Source organism: Hippocampus guttulatus, chromosome 3 (genome assembly GCF_054856545.1).
Source record: "Hippocampus guttulatus isolate MCC_2025c chromosome 3, RoL_Hgut_1.0, whole genome shotgun sequence".
Taxonomy (NCBI): domain Eukaryota; kingdom Metazoa; phylum Chordata; class Actinopteri; order Syngnathiformes; family Syngnathidae; genus Hippocampus; species Hippocampus guttulatus.
In genome coordinates this window covers 13,665,652-13,687,146 of record NC_141263.1, presented here as the reverse complement: position 1 = coordinate 13,687,146, position 21,495 = coordinate 13,665,652, and the positions used below count along the sequence as shown (strand labels likewise).

General features: G+C 40.8%; 1 protein-coding gene across 8 annotated transcripts in view; it reads left to right on the top strand.

Moving 5' to 3' along the window:
- The window catches only part of tead1b (TEA domain family member 1b), a 55,794-nt gene extending 35,336 nt beyond the window's left edge, over positions 1 to 20,458 (top strand). For 2 of the 8 annotated variants that reach the window (XM_086106895.1, XM_086106893.1), the window contains 11 exons: positions 2,487 to 2,551; positions 6,264 to 6,479; positions 9,050 to 9,061; positions 9,954 to 10,085; positions 10,370 to 10,413; positions 10,855 to 10,916; positions 11,365 to 11,489; positions 12,350 to 12,523; positions 14,883 to 15,023; positions 15,112 to 15,264; positions 17,367 to 20,458. In XM_086106895.1, the coding sequence (XP_085963021.1) occupies positions 2,487 to 2,551; positions 6,264 to 6,479; positions 9,050 to 9,061; positions 9,954 to 10,085; positions 10,370 to 10,413; positions 10,855 to 10,916; positions 11,365 to 11,489; positions 12,350 to 12,523; positions 14,883 to 15,023; positions 15,112 to 15,264; positions 17,367 to 17,480 (1,238 nt within the window). In that variant the 3' untranslated portion in view covers positions 17,481 to 20,458. The remainder of the gene's footprint in view (positions 1 to 2,486; positions 2,552 to 6,263; positions 6,480 to 9,049; positions 9,062 to 9,953; positions 10,086 to 10,369; positions 10,414 to 10,854; positions 10,917 to 11,364; positions 11,490 to 12,349; positions 12,524 to 14,882; positions 15,024 to 15,111; positions 15,265 to 17,366) is intronic. The other 6 variants (XM_086106898.1, XM_086106896.1, XM_086106900.1 and 3 more) reach the window with 6 other exon arrangements.
- Positions 20,459 to 21,495: the final 1,037 nt, after the last annotated feature.

Here is a 21,495-nt window from a genome sequence, read left to right as displayed (position 1 = left end):
GTGGAGTGCCATTCATATTTCCTAGCTCCTTCAGAGCCACTGAGACCCATCTTGGACAGATCACAATAAATGTTTAATCCTTTTGCTACTTTGAGTAACAAGCACGCGCCTTTAAAAAGTAAATTTTCTGAGGCCTCTCCAAGGTTTGGTACAACTGCACGACTTTACTTAACCCTGGGAACTCCTCCACTAACTAGGGGCAGAGCTTAGTTGAAAAAGAAGCTGTTAAAGCAGTAAGCGTGTAAGTAAAAACGTGTTTAAAAAAAAATCTTCATTCAAAGCAAGGTTCCGGTTGTCAGTGATGCTGGAAAACAGAACGACAAACTTTAAAGAAATTATTGTAATCTGAAGTGAAACATGTCTACACTGAAAAAAAAAATCCATAATATGCATTCTTATATTCATTAATGGCTATAATAATAATAATTATTATTCTAATAACTCCAATCCTACGGAGGTCAAACTTGGTGTACGTGTGTGTATATGACCAATAAAAATACTTCTTCCTCTGTGTTAAAAATGCTATTGTGTATGAAAGCTGTGGGCCAGAAATTGACCTAGGAATGCTTGCAACTTTGTTGTATTGTTCCAGTCTTATTTGTTATTTGACAGTTCACGCGATATACCATCATCATTAGATCCTTTAATCATGTACAGCTGTTTCTTATATTTTATTTATTATTTTTTACAACTTTCCCCAGCAGGGTAGTGAATTTACCAGCCCCATTGGCCATTTAACTTGCCCGTGGAAGTCGGGCAGTCATTATTATCGATCCATGTAATATCTTGGTGGAACAACTCACCATACGATGTTATGCCCTGCTCAGTACACTGATGCTGTTTATGGCCTCACTTGACTGCATCCCGACAATATTTTCTTGCTTCCTGCTTTCTGAAGGGTTCTGAAATTGCCTGCTCATAAAACAGCGAAGACATTAATTGACAGCCGGTTCTGCAAAATCAATCCAACCTCAACCTCTGTGATGTACAAGCTCTCCAGATTTCACAAACGTGAGAGAACATTTCTGCTCTATTTTATTTTTGTCCTATTTCAATGTGTTTGTGGACCAGTCTCGTACCTGATAGATTTCGGGTCGCAAAGGCAAAATTATGTCTGGAGACATTTTTAAGCCATTGTTATTTTGCTGTGCAAATACAGATACCGAGCTTCTTTCGCCCAGTCGAGTGAAAAGAATGAATTATTCAATAGCAAGCAAGCTTTCAGATGGCCATTTGTGTGCTTTGATCTCAGAATCAGGAGGTTGCATGAATGCCTGTATTGTCACGTTCCGTTTCCACTGTGTGTGAATTACTGAAATCTTTGGCCATCTGCTAAAGTTTACAGGCTCATGGCACAAGCAGGCTCGAGCTGCAAATCCCCAGATGTTTATTTCCCCGCAGAAAACACGCGGCTGCGTGCACTAAGGCTGACCTAACCCTAACATTCAAAATAAATTGTCAGTCACACCATATTAACAGTGGGGTAGAAGCACTGAATTTGATTTGCAGCTCATACGATATGTGTAATTTTCTTTCTCGGGATAGTCTTACTCTTTAAGATGTCAAAACATAATATAGAAGAAATGTCAGAAGGATCTGTGCTGCAATTGGTCCCAAACATTAAGCATTTGGATCTGTTCCTACCACGTAACAGAATATTGAAGTTTGAATGACATGTTAGTCGTGTTTTGTCGTTTTCCTACAGCCACAAAAAAAAAAAAAAAAAAAGAATCGTAAAAGCACCGGGCCTGGATATGACTGCATTTCAGTTTGTAGTTACTGCCTGCTATGTCTCTTCTGATGGTGTTAATTGTACAATATAATAAATCGTAATTGATCATATTAGCATTTGTGCAGTTTGTTCAGGTATCGTGGTGAGGGTATTCGACAATGAAGTGAAGGCACAAAAATGTTGCCGTGATTTGTGGAGGGTGGTTGCACATTTCAGAGAGCAGTCGAACAGAACCCTGGCATTGCTTAGCTACAGCTGGACACATAATTAGAGCTCCCCAACCTATAATTTGTCTAATAGTTTTGTTTGGCGGCATGTTATTAACATATGAAAGGGCTAAGCAGGGGTCATGTGCATTGTGACAACAATTAGAGCAGACCTGAGGGCGCAAGAATGTTTAGAGCCATTGTTAATTGGAAATCTGTACAAAGATGCACATTAATTAGAATCTAGTTAGATCTACTCTCTTTGAAACCCATTTCATCCATTTGCTCCTCTGCAGTAGAACGAATAGCTATGTCTTTCATTGTGTTAGGTTTTGAAGAGAATGAGATTGATTTGCATTAATTTGAGAGGCTGTGCTTCTGGAGCATTTTTTTTAATGCTAATACCATATGGTGTTTTCATGCAAAAGCAGCGTCTTGTGTGTTTACCACTATACATATCTGGTTACAAAGCCAGCCGCATGTATATTTACTCTACATACAACTTAGCACTACAGGACCTCAGCTCTTACCAGTCCATGTTCTTGCAGGTCGGAATGAGCTGATCGCCAGATATATCAAGCTTCGGACTGGAAAGACGAGAACTCGCAAGCAGGTAAGAAGAGGGGGACTGTCTCCATTGCGTGGCGGACTAATCCCCTGTCACAGCCATGTCGCATGAACAGATGTCCCTGGATTTAGACATCTCTGAAATTGTCACTCTTCGTTCCACTTTGAAACACACATAAGAGCCTTAGCCGTTGTGGATGTGCAGAGGAAAACATCAATTGGTTCCTTCTACAATTCTATGACCTCATGACCACCCTTTGCTCAAAATCTAGCCTTTAATTCAACACGATAAATCACTTGTACATGATGCATTCATCAGCATCAATGAGACGTCATGTAAAAAGGAAGTAAACCGCAGTTACTGAAAATATTCCTTGTCCTCGTAAATGAAATCACAGAGTTCATGCACTTGGCTGTGGTAGAAGTCTTTATTAATGGGGAAAGTCTAGGCCTTAATGTTTTGGTACCATATCGAACCAAAGAGTGTTTGTTCTGTCGTCTGTGTCGGAGAGTACATCCTGCCCTCAGCAGGCTGCACGCACAACCCTGACCACAGATGAGCTCATATTTCTGAACCAGAGTGAGGAAATACAGACAATGCTAACATCTGTGAATGACTTGGGATGCACCGATACGACTGTTTTCAGATCGCATACAAGTGCGCTTACAAGTACAAGTGTTTACATTTCTGTACTCACCGATACCAAGTACCGATACCGATTCCGTCTTGCAGTTGTGATTTTTTTTGTAATTTTCAAAAACACTTTTCTTTACGTGGTGTCTAAGTCAACTCTCGCAGTCGTAGCATGACCGCTTATGTAACCGTGAATTGTGGTCGCACTGAACTGCGAGCAAGCATTAATTACGCAACCAAACTAGGAGAAAATGAACGACGCTGAAGCAAAGAAAACACGGCGACGCTGTTTCATCCAAAAACTGCAAATTAGTTAAATGCCCCAAAAGTGTGTCTACATCTGTAAAATATCACCTTGAAAGTGACACAAATCACAATTTAGGCTCCTAAAAATGAACAAAAGCTGTTTTGGAGCACATTAAACGATACAATACAGAAAACCATCATTATCAACGGGGCTTTGTGACCTTAAATTACCACACGTACATGGTTGACACGGCTCCAACCCAGAAGGTATTTGTCAGGTTGCTGACCTGGTATCAGTGCATTGCATTTGTACGATCCGATAATCGGTATCAGTGCAGCCCTGTAAATGGCATGATTCGTTGCTCTAAAATAAATTTTGCAAATATAGAATTGAAGGCTACAAAGGACACGTCATGTTTGTGTGTGAAGAAAATCAACCAAAATGATTGTTTAAAAAAACAAACAGTTTTGTTAAAGATGACGTGAGGGTGTCATTGACCTCATCTAAACAGGAAATTTCCAAAATTAAGAAGCTGTGCCAAGTGACTTTTGGTCATCATGTAAGTATTGATCAGACCGAAATGAGGAAAGACTTTTTTTTGTACCTTGGCTTTTCAACTCAGGCTAGGGCCTTGCATACAGTGGATATGAAAAAAAAAGCGATTTCCTTCTCGAAAAGATGAAAACATTTTTCAACTGTGTTGTAAATTTTAAAGGTCACATTAATGGTGGAAAAAAATTTGAAATTATTTATCTGGGCTTCATTTTTGGTAGAGCGCAAAAACTTGGTCTTTGAACAGGGCTGTGCTGACATTTCATGTCCACTCTATGGATGTACTAAAAAAAAAAAAAAAAAAAAAAGAAAGAAATCTCTGGCATTTGCAGGCAACCAGTGGCACTGTACTCGAACCGAAGATTGTTACTGGACAATCAGAAGCCTGAAGAATGCCATTTCCAGTTTAAAAAAAAAAAAAAAACGGTTTAGAATGGAAAAGGGCAGTCATCAGTTATACAAGTAGACTGACAATAAGAGGAGTTAGTCCAGATTATCCTTCATGTATGTAATGTTCACAAAATACTAAAGAAAAGCCCTGGGTGAAAGTGACCAAAGAGTCTGTTTTCAAGTGCAATACAAATGAACGTTTTAAATAGAATACTTGTCGATTTGGACATGGCCTTGAGAGGAACACGAAAGAAGAACGTTTGTTTCTCTATACTGATTCCAAGGTTTGTTGAACCAATCGCATGGCCTCGATTTAATGGGGCTGTTTGTCATTGTAGTCAAGCAAAAAATACACTTGTTCTTTATAAGCAGTCAGGATTTGTCTGAAGATTTCCATTGATGTATCATTGGTGTATTGGTAGCAATGACAGAGCCTATAGTGCTTTACATAAATAAACACATAAGAACATATTTCACCATTTTAACGACGATTCGACTTTCCTCTCGTTAAATTGTTTTGAATGTTAATTTAGGACGGTATGAAATTGATTTTTGCAACATCAGTTTGTGCTTGTAAATTAATCTATTTGTCGTGTGTGCATATTGACAATAAATGAATATATTACGTTGAGTAGCGTGCCATAGAAAATAGTCGTTCTGAAATGAAACTGAACGTTTCATAACAAATCTGTTGGTGTGTATTTGTTGATGTTGAGCACTGTAGCAACAACATAATGCATTTGTTATTGTGTCATTTGTTTGGGGGAATTTTACACATTACAGTGATCCCTTGACTTGGGATTTTAATTTATTTTCCGTGACCACGCTCATAAGTCATAACACTCATTTTGCAAATCATCTTTCCTTATTCAAATGAAATGGAAATGTGATTAGTTATTCTTGCCCCACATTGCGCTCCCTCTGGTGTGCTTGCCTTGGCCCAGAGGGGGCTGTAGAATGCAGACATACAGACGTACACAAAGTGTACGTTACAGGAATAGTCATTTTTCAAAGAGGATCAAAAAGATATGTCTGTGAACATTTTTCAATTATCTGTCTACATGTGATGCTGCACTGCGGCATCAATGTTATTCGTTATCCCGTCTATGGTGTTTTGTATTGTGTGCAAGCATGAAGCTATAGTGAATGTTCCTATTGTAAAGTTATGTGGTTGTTTTAACTACACAAAAAAAATTAGATTGTTGAAATGCTATTTTTTGATGGTAAACTTCAACTGCGAGTGGTGAATACAGCTTGTGCCCTCTACTTTGAACAATCGTTCACTAGCTTCCAAATATCTGAGTTGAATTGCTATTTAAATGCTCGTATCGAACAGTTTTCCTCACAAGTCAGAGCAAAAAATCGTCCAAGCGATGAAACTGAAATCAAGCCTCTTGTAAGCCAAGATGCGGCTGCGTAAATAGCTACACATTGACGCAAGTACGCTAAGGAACCTGAAAATGTATCATTCCCACCTCTGTACCAAAATGTTTTCAAATTTTTGGACTGTCAGTCTTCCTGTTGTGTCAACCTCAACAGGTAATCATTGCCACTGGTGATCAGAGACCTTCTTTGACTCACACCTGCTAGCACATTAGCGTTAGCTATGATTGTATTAACAATGCCCTCCATCTTTTGCACAGGGAGTAAACTTGGCTGGTGAAATGCCTCGTCCAGTTCCCATAAGAATATGAGACTAACCAATTGACATTCAGTACACAGCGGCTCACATCTGTGTGCTCTTAATGGGTTCTAAAGGGGCCTGCATCCTCCTTAATCAGCTCACTTAAGTGACGACGACACACAGGATAATGCTTTATTGGATGCTAGCACGGTGTGCTGTGTGGAGATGCCACTGACCTGCACCTTGTCTCCCTGACAAAGACATGTGTGTTCTCGTTTTGTTTATTTTCCCCTTTTCTCTTTTGAATGGAGGTGTCTAGTCACATACAGGTCTTAGCAAGAAAGAAAGTTCGAGAAATCCAAGCTGCCATTAAGGTACGTCTGGCTTTGCCCAGTTACAGGGGGCTTTTCATTGCTATGGTTACAGGCTCTTCCTTTGTTTTCCTCCCCTCCCCTACCCCGCAGGTGTCTAGTCACATTCAGGTTCTAGCCAGAAGGAAATCTCGTGAGTTTCATTCCAAGCTAAAGGTATGCGCTTTTCTGCTTCTGGGCTTGTTTGTTGCTGTGCGTCTGAACTAAACTCGCTCTTCCCACGGGGACTTAACTAATACCTGATGCCCATCCCCCTACCTACTAACCCAAATCTTCTGTTGACTTGGTGCTTTTTGTCTCGACCAACACCCTTTCACCTCCATCTCACATACTTATCATATGTTTTGATAAACATCAATTTGTTTCTTCGTGTTCTAAGAGCAGTTGTGTAGCCCATAAAATGTCTAACTGATGTTATTTATTTTTGTATTTATTTTGACAATTTACATAATAATCATATTAATAAAACATTATCTGCAAAACGAATCGATCCCCAAAGTATGGCAAGATATTTTTGGAAACGTTTGCTCATTCTACTCCAACAAATAATGGACTCGTCTTCACGTTGACCCTGGAGGCAACAGCAATTTACCAAAATGTTGTAGTGCATCGGACCAAACATCATGTTAAAGCCCAAAAATCGGAATCTGTATTAGAGGAACCTATTTGATAAGGTCAAGGACGAAGCATCTGACCCAATAAAGGGTGACTCACTCAAAAAGTTATTAGACACTTCCTTTTTTCGTCAAGAACAGATACTCTTGCACATTGATAGCGTAAATTATACGATTAGTGGAGCAGTGCGAGGGCCATAAAGCTTCTCAAGCTGGCGCGGAACTGTCAGGGACAAAACTTCTTGCCAGGCGACAATTTTGCAACGCTGCTCCAGTGTCAATTGTCGACTGACTACGCTTCCCAAAAACTGCAAAGCCTAAGATGTTAAATGCCGGAGGTCTCATGTCTGTCTGAATGACACTTGAAACGAAAAGGAAGTGTATCGTGACTTTTGAGACATCTTGCACGCTGATGTTAATGTGGTTGAAACTTAGCTTACTTATGATGCGAAGCGACCAGATTCCAAGCTGACTCGATGCTAAACGGCTTTAATGTGGGAAAGCATGCCGGTGTTGGCTGTTTAGTGATTGGCTGAGGCCGTTGCTCTTTCAAGGGGCCTGGCAGAACAGGGGATGTGTGTGTGTAAAATGCATCAATACAAGGAGAGGACACCCTCATTTGACAGTGTAAGCTAACTTTCTTCTGCTGTCAAGGGCTCAGCAGTTTGCATTGAGAGCGCAGAAAGGCTGACAAGCCGGCAGTTTGGTGAAATGCGAAATGCCTTCTGCTTTCTGTCCTCCCGTCAACCTGTTGATAAGTCGACAATGCTCTCACAGTACTGTGGCTTGCACTTGCTGTCTTTCCTTTTTATTTTTCTTCGGCGGTCGCATTAGATTTTCTTTCATTTGTGCTGACATAATTTTTTTTTTTTTTATCGCCCAAGTGGATTAATGAGAAGGGCATATGAATTTGAACAAAGTCAGTGTTCAAGAACAAATTAAGTTAACGATGAACAGAAAAAAAAACTTCCATTTCGCCTTTTTTTTTTCTCCTTCGGGTGTCGTACTATACATTTTGACTTTCACACTTTGTTGTTTCACTCCCAGTATTCCATACCCAGTAATGACGCCTCATTAATCTGTGGTGTGTCTATGTGTAAAGAGCCAAAGAGAGCGAGCCAGCCACATGAATGCCTGCTCTTTCAGAGGCACAGGCAGCTCTGTGAGGAAAAACAGACGGCTTTTGTATGAATCCCTGTCTTTTCTCATTTAAAGCAAATTAGACTCCAGTGGCAAAGAGATCTACAAGTGTGCCCTTCCTTTTTTTTCTCCTTTTTTTGTGGGTGAGGGTGGCGGTGGGGTTCATCAATGAAAACCTGCTGTTTCGACTCATGTCTACGGCACCTCAGTAAAATGAGTCATTATGCCACTGTTGTTTTTGTTTCAAGTAATGACAAGCTGAGAGCAGGACAATTGCATTGAAGCTGGAGCTCATTTATTAAATACAAAAACACCTTAGTTTTCTATATGTTGAGTTTTGGGCATTACTCTTCAAGCCTCACTGGCTCTGAGACTACATTGACCAGAATAGCATTTACATGATTGGATTGGAGTATCAGGATGAAGGATTCAATGTTTGCTCCCGTTGAAATAAACAAATAAATGTCTCTGATCTAGAAACAAAATTCGCTCTGGATATTAAGGAGAAAAAAAAAATTTAGATTGGCATTGATGAGACTGTGGTATGTACTTCTGGTGATGGACATTTTGTCCATTACAACTGATAAATTACTATTATTTAAGTTTGTATGATTATGCGCTGATTTGGCAATATGTTTATCGGACAGTTCCAAATAGAGGAAAACTACAAATGAGTATGAGGGCCACTGTAAAAGGAAAAAAAACAAACCCTTTGAGAATTAGTCACATTCATAGGAATACAAAAATATTTTTTCAATATTACAGGGGGAGGAAAAATTACAAATGTTATGTGTTCACAAAAACACTCCCTGATTTCAGTGTAACCCGAATACTCCTTTGTGAAAAAAATATCATCATTGACCAAAGTAAAAAAAAAAATCGGTATATGCACTGGACTGTTTACAGTTGGAAAAAAAATCATTGTTTATTATATTCAATTTTACAAATGTAACCTTGTTGGTTTGCGTTTAGGTCACGAGTATGGTAAGTATGGGTTTTTCATCTGCGCAGCTATTTCTGCTTTTTTTAATTATTTTACATATTTTTTGCTGGGCTTTGCTCTGCCATGGCTCGTTTTTTTTTTTTTTTGCCTGCGATTTAGCCGTAGTGAGAGGATTTTCCAATGCATTGGTCCCTCTGTGTGCTGTCCTGCTGTTGTCACACTCATCGGTATGGGCTGTCAGCATGCTTACACGATAGCATCACTGTGTCTGCACGGCTTCTCCAGCTCGGGTCTGCACGCCCCTGCAATTAAGAATCTCTCATTTACAGCTTCAATTTAAATAACTTTCTGAATGCACGCGATGATTAAACCAAATCTAGAGGTGCTGCTTCAAGCTGTCACTGTGATTTGGTGTTTCAATTTGAACATCTCCATGGCATTTTAATTACATCTCGTCCGGAGATTAAAAGAGATTCTTCGTTCATAGGAATCTGCGTCCTTCAGTTTTACTCAATAAAACTGTTCACAAAGTTTGGAGGTGTTTTGACATGCCGATTGATGAAGCCTTGATAGAAGTGCTGCTGTCAATGGATGTGTTTTATTTATTTATTTGTTAATTCCTTCTTTTTTCTTTTTTTTTTTTTTTTTGTCAACATGCAAAGTTTTGCTCAAGTGCATGCCACCACTTGTTATTGTGAATTGGAATCCTTGTTTTCATTGTTCGGGGCACTCCATTTAAAAAAGCTAACACTTGAAAAGCCATGCTCTTGCATCCTCATCTAACCTGCTTGTGTTGTTTGAGAGGTCACTAGAGCTTTCAGTGTGCTGACTGGGTCGTGGCTGTTGCTGCCTACTGTATGCAACATGCGCTATACCAATCCGCCCCCTTCTTTATGTGCGAGCTCTAAGCCTTTTTTTGTGTCTGTTTTAAAGGACCAGTCGGTAAAGGACAAAGCCCTCCAGAGCATGGCCTCCATGTCGTCAGCTCAGATCGTCTCAGCCACGGCTATTCACAACAAGCTGGGACTGCCCGGCATCCCGCATCCAGCATTCCCCGGAGCAGGGGTGAGGGCCTCGCACCCAGACACCCCGCTTATTGATCACTCCTGTTCAGCTTCACGCAGGGCAGCCATGAGGCCCGTGCCGGGGCCAAATCACATTACACACCAGGCTTTGCTCAACTGCCCCAATCAGATAAGCACATGATCAGAAGGAGTGCTGGTGGAGATAACTTCTTTCCCAGAACACAGAGCCATTTTCTTCTTGCCACAAAAGCGGCTCGCAATTGGATGTTCTTTGTTGTTTGTTGTCTATTAATATCTTATTCATGATTGTATCTAATCCTTTAGATATGGCAAGGGATGATATCGAGTCAGCCAGGATCCTCGCAAGAGTAAGTGTGCTACACTGTTCAAAAGGTTAGGTTTAAACAAGGTTATCCACAGGTACACCTATGGGGGGGGGGGGGGGGGGGGTTGCACAAATTGTGTGACTGCAATGATTGCCCCAAAATATTAAGAGTATGATCAGACTCCGTTAGGGTAGTTCCATGAATTTTTTTTTTTTTAATAATAAATTGGTTGGACCAAACAAATTAAGCAGAGACTGATTTTTTCATGATAGTTCATTTTAAGATGATTTTTATTGCAGTTCATTTGTTAGTTTCATGGTACTTTTTTAATAAATTGTGGCTTTTTCTTTTTTTTAGCAGAATATGACCAACACATTTTGTCCATGTCCATATGTCTGAGTGAAATATCATGAATACATTTAACATCATATTCTGGACAAGTTTTCATGGGTTTTCTGTTTTTTGGGGTTTTTTTTTTTGCAGCATCAAACCCTTCACCCAGCAAGCTTACCCCATCCAGCCTGCAGTCACAACAGCAATTTCAAGTGAGGAGCACTCACACAACACACTCGCAGGAATATTGTGGTCAATAAGGTGGAACACTACGTCAAGCTCGTCCCTTCTTCGACTGTGTATATCCCACAGTCGACCCCCACTATTCGCAGGGGTTGGGGACTGGACAACAATTCGCACCTATGTACAACCAACCATGCATTAAAATTTTTTTTTTTAAATCAAGCTATTTCCCCTCAATATATTTTAAATGTTAACTTGGATGACAAGTTGGCCTGGTCTGTAGCATGCCAAGGCTTTTATTTTACAGTACGATAAAGTTGATTTCAAGTCAAATGTGTGGTTTTTTTTTAAATATCATTCCAAATGTTTACTTTTATTTCAGTTACATCTGTCTTTTACTCTTGCATTACAGTCTGCATTTTCAAAGCATGAAATCAATGTAGACAATTCTCATGGTTGTGTACGGTCTGAATATAGGCTACGAGCCCACAGCCGCTTCGGCTCCGACGGCCCCAGCATGGCAGGGCCGCTCTATCGGAACAACCAAATTGCGACTGGTGGAGTTTTCCGCCTTCCTGGAGCAACAGAGAGACCCAGACTCGGTAAGAACAACATGAAATTCACAACATAAAATATCATCATCTCCTCTTATTATGCCGTTTGCTTCTTTGTAAACACACTGGGACTTTTTTCAAGAAAGTCAGCTTGTGTCCAGAAAAAGAGGAAAGAACTTCTATTCGTAATTGTCCTTTTTATTCATCAGCGGTCTGCTTTTTTTTTTTGGGCATATTTTCACACACACTGAATCACCTCATATTTTTATTCAATAGAAAGCAATGTTTGCAGGTTGTTGCTTTTTTTCTGCATTTGCAACCACTCGCAACCTGTCTCTCACAAGTCTTACGCTCCTTTTGAGATGTTGCATTTGTCCTGACGGCAACGCAGTGGAAAAGTTGCTCCACACACAATTTGCTTTTTAACGGACGTGTTTCTCATTAATGTAAATGATTTGCTGCCACTCATTGATTTATATATTTATTTTTAAACAAAGAACGTGCCCACCCATGCGAGGATTTTACTTGCTCTAACGAGTACTTTGTCAACTTTATTCGTGTTTTTAATTTCACACAGTCACTCGAGATTTGCTGAATGTACTTGTAAAACCTCTATCTGTACCTTTGAATGAGATCAAGCTAAAGCTTCTATTCCTTCTTTCTAATATTCAGATTTTTGGGGATTACAGTATTATTATTATTGTCATTATTATTATTATTATTATTATTATTATTATTATTGTTTTTATGACAATCATGGTTTTCAATCAAGTACTCTTCTCTTTGTAGTCATAAATCTGAAGGCGTTGCACAACCGACTGTGAACTGAATAGATCCTCATTGAGAACCAGTTTGCTTTGCTGCAAATTTGCAATTGACTACAGTCCATCTTTTATTTATCCTTTCAGTACAACAAGCACCTCTTTGTGCATATCGGACAGACAAATTATTCCTACAGCGACGCCCTGCTGGAGTCTGTGGACATTCGTCAGATTTATGACAAATTTCCTGAAAAGAAGGGAGGACTGAAGGAGCTGTATGGAAAGGGCCCCCAAAATTCCTTCTTCCTTATCAAGTTTTGGGTGAGTGAGATTCATCTCCATCCTGCATTTTCGCGCACGTTGAGCATGCGTGCCATTGCAACAATTGCAATCAGATCATGCTTTTGTAGACGATGCAGTTGGATTGCCATGTGCTCCTGGCTGACAGGAACCATTGGCTGTCTCAATTAAAAAGACGCTACGATACAATGAGTACCATACGTAGCGTAGACAGTAACTGTTTTTTGACTATTTTGCAGACAATCACTAATAGACTTTTTGTGTGTGTGTGTGTGTCTGTATAACGGAAGATAGGTTTGAAGTAGACGGAAGGCAAATATGCGGGGTTAGCTTTATATCAGCAAAGAATGTGATGTTGGACGTGTTCTTTTTGCTTTTGCCTTCCAAGAATACCCTTTCAATTTTTTTGCTTGTACACTGTCACCAAATTGGTATCTCTTATCCTCTTTGAGTGGCTCTCATTGTCAGTTTTCAGTTAAGAAAAAGTTCACCCAGAGCATTAAGCTAGGCACATTTTTAATGAGCTCTGCATCACATCTTTCTTTCCAAAGACTATAATGCTCATTTTGTTTCCAAGCTTTAAATAGCTGCGTGTCCGTCATGAAGAACCTCACTGTTTCATTTTGAAATACAGCAACTATAAAGACACGCCACACCTCTGAATTTGATGCATTCGACACCTGCAACTGCAATGAGAAGCGCATTTCTTTAGTGTCAATCAAAACCGTGTAACCAATTCTTCATAGATTCCCCCCGCCCCCTCTACTGGGGGTTGCAGCCAGTGGGTGTCAGTCGTCTACTTTGAGGAGATTGCACTCTTATTGTTTACAGAATGCATTAGGCTATATTTGGATGGGCATAGCAGGAGAGCTTTTGATCAAAGCTCTCGCTAATTCAGTCTAATATCTCCAAACAATGGCATGACCTGGTTGCTCCGCATAATGGCTCTTTAAACGTTGCGCGTATCCCCCGCCCCCCCCCCAGATGCAAAATGCTAACTAGCGGCTGCCAACAAAGTAGAGACCGTGTACTTGGACCAAGTCCCCTCACATTCCTTTTGAAGTGACCGGCCAATCTAAATTTCAAATGAAAGGCAGGATCTGCACAATAATGACTGTATAACTGCTCCGCTTAATGAAGGAGGAGAATGTTGGAGGCGGACGTCTCCACTCTTTGTGGCCGTAATTAACAGGATGTGCGGGGTGTAGAGACAGGCCGCCCTTTGGAAACATGGATGCTCCATCTTCGAAATCACTCTTTTAATGTCGCTTGATCCTCTTCAGTATTTCCACTCTGGACATCCTGGGCCTGCTTTCATATGAAGCGTATATTCATGAGTTGATTGTCAAAAGAAGCCGAATATCGATCCGGGGTGCTTCATAGCACTTCTATGGCTGTCTTACCTGGCCCTGTCCTCTCCTACGTTATGAACCTGGGTCAATATCGCTTTAAAGTGCCTTTAACAGGCTCAGTCAGTCATCATGGAAATGCAGCAGAATAATGAAACGTTGAGGTCTTATTAAAAGTTGCTAAACATTTGCACACAGGCCGGTACAATCAAAAAAAGGGTCTCAGAATGGGTTTCCTTCATTTTGTCCCGTGGATGCATGGGATTTGTGGCGTGTACCACTCGCCGCTCTGCAGCCTGCGGTGAGGCCCTTTCATCAACCCTCTGATATTTTCATGGCAGCCAGCAGTTTGTTTTGCTTCAGTGGAGGCTGAAAAAGCACATGGTTGCGGGAGAAATGTTGACACGTTTCCATCCGATTATGCCTGTCATTGGATGTGGTCAAATTTGACATGTCCACTCATGTCATCTTGAAATGTAAACTGATATTTAAGAAAAAAACAAACAAATGTTTTCTAAATCCAGTGCAGTCAGTTTGCGAACGGAATCATGTTGCAAAGTGAAGGTCCATCCTGTGCTCATCAAACGCCAAGACCAAAAATGTGCCCCCTGTCTGCAACGTCACACGTTTTGCAATCATCTCCTTTCAGTTTATTTCGATTTAAAGTGAGTGAGCTTGACCTAATATGCATTTCGGTCACCATAACATCTACTGAACACAACAAAAGTTCAATGAAAAAGCTCAACTTTTTGGGGAGATCACATTGGGGAAGTTTCTTTTTCCAGCATCCCGAGAGATGTTCTGATAACATGAACAGACCTTGTTTTACTCTCATTTCAACACACGACCACTAAATTACAGTCAGACCAAAAGCAGCTCTTCAAATGATCGTTTTGCGTGGACACATTTTTCCTGAACTGGACCAAAACCTATCAAGTGTGAGAATGGCCGAAAATCCAGCGCGACCCTGCTAATTCCCCATATTGATCTTGTGTGCGCAAATGACGCCACCGAATTAATGCGCTTTTCAGGCCGACCTAAACTGCAACATCCAGGACGAGAACGGCTCTTTCTACGGCGTCACCAGTCAGTACGAAAGCTCAGAGAACATGACCATCACATGCTCCACGAAAGTCTGCTCCTTTGGCAAGCAGGTGGTCGAGAAAGTGGAGGTAAGATAAAAAAAAGCGGGTGTTGTCATGCTTCGGCGGCGTCCTATGTGGAGTGGATGATTTTGCCGCGTTTCTCTTTTTCATTCAGACCGAATATGCGCGCTTTGAGAACGGACGCTTCATCTACAGGATAAGCCGATCTCCCATGTGTGAATACATGATCAACTTCATCCATAAGCTAAAGCACCTGCCTGAGAAGTACATGATGAACAGTGTGCTGGAGAATTTTACGATCTTACTGGTAAGGGAAAGACCCTCTTTGTATTCTGGCCATGTGCATTGAATGTCAATTGTAATGAATTCCTGTGCTTGGTCATACATTCTTCTCATTCCAAAACGGATGGAACCGTGACAAGGCTTGACTTTATCTGCAGAATAAGCCCCCGATAACCAGCGCAGTGTTTTCCGAACTTTCATTGAGCCGAGGCACATCATTTACGTTTGGCAAACTCACAGATTTACTCATGCAGTGTAAAATCTGAACCCGTTGATCAACAGCTGGATTCACAGGTTAATGCTGGCTTCTGCCATCGAGTGCCGGAGCATATCGAGACAGACGACCGTTCACACCCATATTCACACCGTCACTTAGTGGGAACCCATCCCACGCTGCCCGCACACAAGGCAGGCGAGTGCGCCGCTACACTAAAGGTCTTTATTGGAAAAAATATATATATGTTTTTAAATTCTGACCTAAAAGAGCTTGCACAATATGGATTTTAGCATGTGTTAAAATTTCTAACTATGTCGTTTCACCTGTTACTGAACCAACCCCTTCGTTCATAAATACTATTACCGTATTGGCTCAAATATAAGACGACCCTGATTACAAGACGACCCCCTCTTTTTCAAGACTCAAGTTTGAAATAAGACTTTTTGAACACCAAATTAATTTTTATACAGAAAATAATTACAGTACATCTGAAACAAATGATTACAATATATTTGAGAGAAAAAGCATGTTATTTTGCCTCATTCAAATCTTAATATCTGAACATTTAAATGTGTAAACTAAAGTGCAATCACATTCGTAAATGAATGGCTTCTGGTTTTTGAATTGTAAATGACATCATAACTTCTCCTCAGCTGCCAGTTAACCTGCCCGATCTTCGACCCACTTTTCTCCAGATTGTCGCTACGTTTCTCCATTTTCTGTTATTTCTTCTATTATTTTCTTCTCTTTTCTTTATTACCGCTATTTTTTATTTTTCGTCTTCGTGCTACCGCTACTTTTATTTGTATTCTTCGTGACGGGTTCACTTTGGCCTGGGGAGTCAAGTTCAGCATTTGCTTCAATGATATCTGGCGCCATCTAGCGTCGTAAATGGGTATAATGTCTCGACCCCGAATATAAGACGACCCCCACTTTTTCAGTCTTATTTCAATGCAAAAAACACCGTCTTATATTCGGGCCAATACGGTAAATATATTACGAGATGACATATAGTCTATATATACTGTATAGTTATACATATACCTGTAGTTGTTAAATGACTATTATTATGATGAATCGCTGAGAAAAAAAACAAGGGCAGATTTGGAATCAGTGCAAAAAATAATCGAGAAAAGTTGACTTGCATCTCTGATTAAAAAGGGTCATAAAAATGTGTTGAGCAGTGTAATTTTCAGACCAATTAAGTGAAATGGGCTCATTTCCAGGCGGACTGCTTGAGAACGACGAATCGGACCAATCACCCAAGGCCACTTCTGAGCATGTGTTTGTGTGCATTTGTACACCGTACATGTGTCCGTCCACACACGGTGGGGTCGTAAACAAGACAAATAAAGAGTGACAGTGTGAAATTAAAAATACCAAGAAATCGATGACAGCAAATCCCTTTAAGCATCGACACCTCAAGGACAATGGGTCCTTCCGTCAACAGCTTTTTGTCAACAAATTTGCTCGGAAACACTACTAGACCTTTTTTTTTTTTTTGCCAACTGTAGCATTTGCCAACAACACAGTTGGGCACTTTTGAAACATTTATGTATTTATCTATTTGCAATAATGCATTGCCTTCCCTTCCTGTTGCAGTGCCGTTTTCTATACTGCTTGAGGATTGCAACGAACATGCGCTTTTGGATCTATGGTCAAAAAGTTCCACTTGGGTTTAGCGGGTGGCGGGGAAGCACCCCCAAAAAAAAAAATGGGCAGCTGAAAATGGCCCTCGTCCTGTGCTATAGTTTGCTCGATGGTTTCCGCGGTTTCACGTGGTCAGCTCTGCTGTGATGCGGAACACTGGCCGGCCCACACCAGGACGCGCTGATACGATGAAATGTGGCAATAGAGACAAGCACACCTTGAGCCAATTTTGTGTCTTGAAACGTGTGTGTGTTTTGCAGGTGGTGACCAACCGGGATACGCAGGAGACGCTGCTTTGTATGGCGTGTGTGTTCGAGGTGTCCAACAGTGAGCACGGCGCCCAGCATCATATCTACAGACTGGTAAAAGAATGAATCAGCCCCTGGCCTTTTCTGACACACGCGCACACACACACACACACACACACACACACACTCTGACCTCCAGACAAGCGGCAGTGCCTCTCGCTGAAAGTCCCACCGACAACACTTTGCGCTCATTACCTGAAGCCTCTTCTCATCGTCGTGAGTTGCGGTACAGGGTGTGTTCTTTTCCTTTGAAAAAATCTTTGAGAGCTCAACCGTGGCGTCGACGTCTGCAGTTTACTACTCGGTTTTGGTCAGTGGCATTGTGTGTTTTTTTTTTCGTGTGTATAATATGCTTGGCCTTTTTGTGCCGGTGGCCAGATGTGGTCTGCGTCATGTTTGAGTGTGTTGAGCATACTTGTTTGATGTACAAGACCTGCAGCCCGATCGAGCGCCAAAGAAACTAACTTGACACTAAATATGCTACTAAGTGACCGCTTTCTCTTTTCACCAACCAGCAGTGAAGAATTGTCCCCCGTTGAAGCACAACAAACGAGACACTACACTCACTCGGCTGCCTTTTCTCGTGGCTTTAGGAAAGCATTCCAAGCTCCTCAGCGTTTGCCGTTCCTGTCAGGTTGAAGCACTACAAGACTTACGCTGACTCATCCAAAAGCACTTTGTTTCCTCTGTTCTTGAGTCATCACAACACTATCGCATCGTCACGTATCATGATGACAGCAAGCCGCGTTTACCTTGTGGCATCCCCCGAGATGAGGAGCATTCCCGGCATGATCTGAGTCAGAGTGTCGCTGCCCCGACATTGCGCGCCCGTTATCGTGGCCTATGCCATCAACCAAGCCTTAAACACGCGACGAAAACTGTGATCCTCGTAAAGACGCCGGCCTTTCGCGGTGCGAGAGTCCCGATAAGGTCTGCCAAAGTGTGAAGAGTCCAGTGCCTTAGCGTATTTAGTCCAACTTTATCCCGCATTCTGATTTGACGTCAGGCTGATCCGGGGCAAAATTATCAAGCAGTACACGCTGCTATTTTGAGATTCACCACAAAAAAAAAAAGCCTCTGATGATGCTAAAGTTGTATTTTCCTCTGTAAAAGTCCTACTCTCTAAATGTCAACTTTTCTTCTAAGAAGTCTGATTGACTTGCCGTATGGTAAAGGCATAAGACCCCCCCCCCCAAAAAAAATTAACAAACAACAACAAAACACACACACACACATTCTCTTGCTCTCTTATTGTGTTGTGCGTAGTAGCAAAAAGTGCCTTTGCTTTACAATTTCCAATTCAAACTGACACAAAAAGAAACTGTGGCTTGACCAAAAATGAGATCGACCCGAGTACCGAATTGCCTTTTTCTTAAAGCAGGGATGGGGAACACAGCGTTTCATCTGACCCGCATGTCATTCTTAAAAACAAATACAACAACAAAAAACATTTCCACATAATGCTCAAAATGGATTCTAAACAAAACCGCAAATGTGACAGCTGCTTTGCTCCCATGTTTCATGAGCTGAACTCAAAAGATCCATGAGTTTTTGTGAACACCAAACGCCATTTCTCTCAAATGAATGAATGAAAAAAAAAATCTGCCGCTAATCTCTAATCAGTGCCTTGATGTGCCACACCCGTGAGATGGATGAATTGATCCGGCAAAGGAGAGATGCTCACAAAAATAGATTGAGTCACGTTTCTGGGCAATATTTGAGAGAAATAGGCCTTTTGCATACAGGCAAAAAAGTTCGAAAAGCTCCTGGAAAAAAAAAAATGGGTGCAAAAATAAAGTGTTGCATTTGCGCACAGAAATAAGAATAAATTACATCATATTTTTTAATTTAAAAAAAAAAGAGTATGTCCCTCAGAGGACTTGAACTGGAAAAAGGTTCCTCATCCTCGTCATGCTGTTCACTAGTCGATGGTTTGCTCATATTTGGATTTTACGCAGCTAGATTACTTTTTCACGCAACAGTAAATGCTATTCAGTAGGCATAGGCAGAACCTTCTTCTGCATAAAAAAAAATAAATTAAAACTTCATATCGGTTGGGCCCTGCGCTGCAGTACACTTGCGGGTTCAAGTGTTTTGCCCTAAAAACAAGTTTCTGAAACTTGTTTCCCTGCAAAAACCAGGCTGTTCTTTTTTTCTTCTTCTTCTTTTCAACAAAACAAAAAAAACTTTTAAAGAGTGGACAAGAGCCACATGTGTCTACACTGTTTCTTAATGAGAAAATGGTCTGCGGTGGATGCACCAAAAAAAAAAAAAAAGTACAATCAGTGTTTTGCCGCCACAGTCTTAAGAACACTGTGCTCTTCTATGAGACGTATCTGTTCATGTATTGATCCGTACCCGTTTTCTTCTCGTACTTGTATGCAGTCGTACGGTTGCGTGTTGACATGGTCTGTGTATTGAGATGCTCATTGTTTTACTGCTGGTACAATACATGTTGACGTGTGGATTCAGCGCTGCAGCGACAGGATCGATGCCTTGCGAGGCGTCAATGTTTGCACCCCCTTTTGTCATAGAAAATTGACGTTTTAAAAACACGGAAAAATAAATCGACAGCTAACACGTTTGACTCGGGCGGGGCTGCAAGAGCATCGGCAGTATTTTGTTATTTGTATTTTTGGGCAAAGGAATAAGGTACTGGTACCATTCTGTTTTTTCTGATCATTTTCAAGTTGTGGCTTTAACGTGATTTGACTTCACATTGCTCACACACACTTTATGTTTTGTGTGCACCCTTGTTCATGTAAAAAGGTGCTTTGTACAAAAAAAAACAATTAAAAGATATCCTAGCGTTTCTTGGTACAGATGTCATAACTTTTCATATCTATGAGACTATGACAGTAACGTGTTGGAGAAAGCAAGAGAAAAACAGGCTCTACTATGTTTGTATGTTTTGCATAATGATGATGATGGTCTTGTCTTTGCTGTAACATTATGATGCCTTCTTGATAATACTCAATATTTTGTAGCTTTCTAGATCATTTTTATGTATGCAATATTGCAGCTAAATAAAACATCAAACTCGGTTTTCAGTTGTGTTCTACTACTTGTTTATGAGTGTGTGTGTGTGTGTGTGTGCGCGCGTGCGCGGGCTGTGTGTGAGAGAGAGCAAGTTTTCAATTTCGATTATAATACGTCCTACCAAACCTCAACGGTAGATGTCACTAAATGCTTGCACAACCGGTCTTTACCTTCACCGAAAAAGATGTAGTAACATCTTCTAACACTAGAGAGAGACATTTCTCTATGTGAGGTAGACATTTTATGCATCCCACGAGGTGGAATTAAATTCGATTTTTTTGAAGCCAGGATATGGTTTACATTAGAAAAAAATACACTGAAATATATTGGTTGCTCAAGTTTGCACACCCTCCTCACTTGGTATGTGGCGGTGTTCATAATTAAGCAATTGCGTTGAAACTCAGTACACAACTGCCACCATTTCATGAGCTTCGAGAGATTTTCTGCTCCATCGGATGTACCTGTTAGGAGAAGAGTACAAAAATATTTCGGTTACATTGACAGTCATCATCACGACGACGACATTACCAACAAAAGGTCATCCCTCCAAATTTGACATGAAAACTGGTCGGGGAGACTGGCGAGATGGTGAAAGCAACAATGAAGGAGCTGCGGTAATTCCGGGCAAGTATTGTTTTGTTTTGTACATGTGAAAGCAATTCTTTGTGTCTTATCATGTTTAGTCTATGTGGTCAGGTAGCAAGACAGAAGCTTATCTTATGAAGAAAAAAAAAAGAAATCTCAAGGGGAAAATGTGCTACGGTTTGTTGAAACCAATTGAACTTTTTGGGCCACAATTGCAAGTTATGTCCGGCGCAAACACAACACCGTTAATCACCGAAAGAACATCACACTTTCAGTGAAGCATCATTCTCTGTTACTGTTTTTCTCCAGATGGAACTTCGTCAAGATGGGTGAAATTAGGAACAGTTCAGAATGCTCGTCACCACAGCTCCCTTTAACACAACCACTGTCAACTGCACTTAAATTCATTCACACAAATTCACTGGCCTACGTTTATAAAACACTTATCGGCAAAACC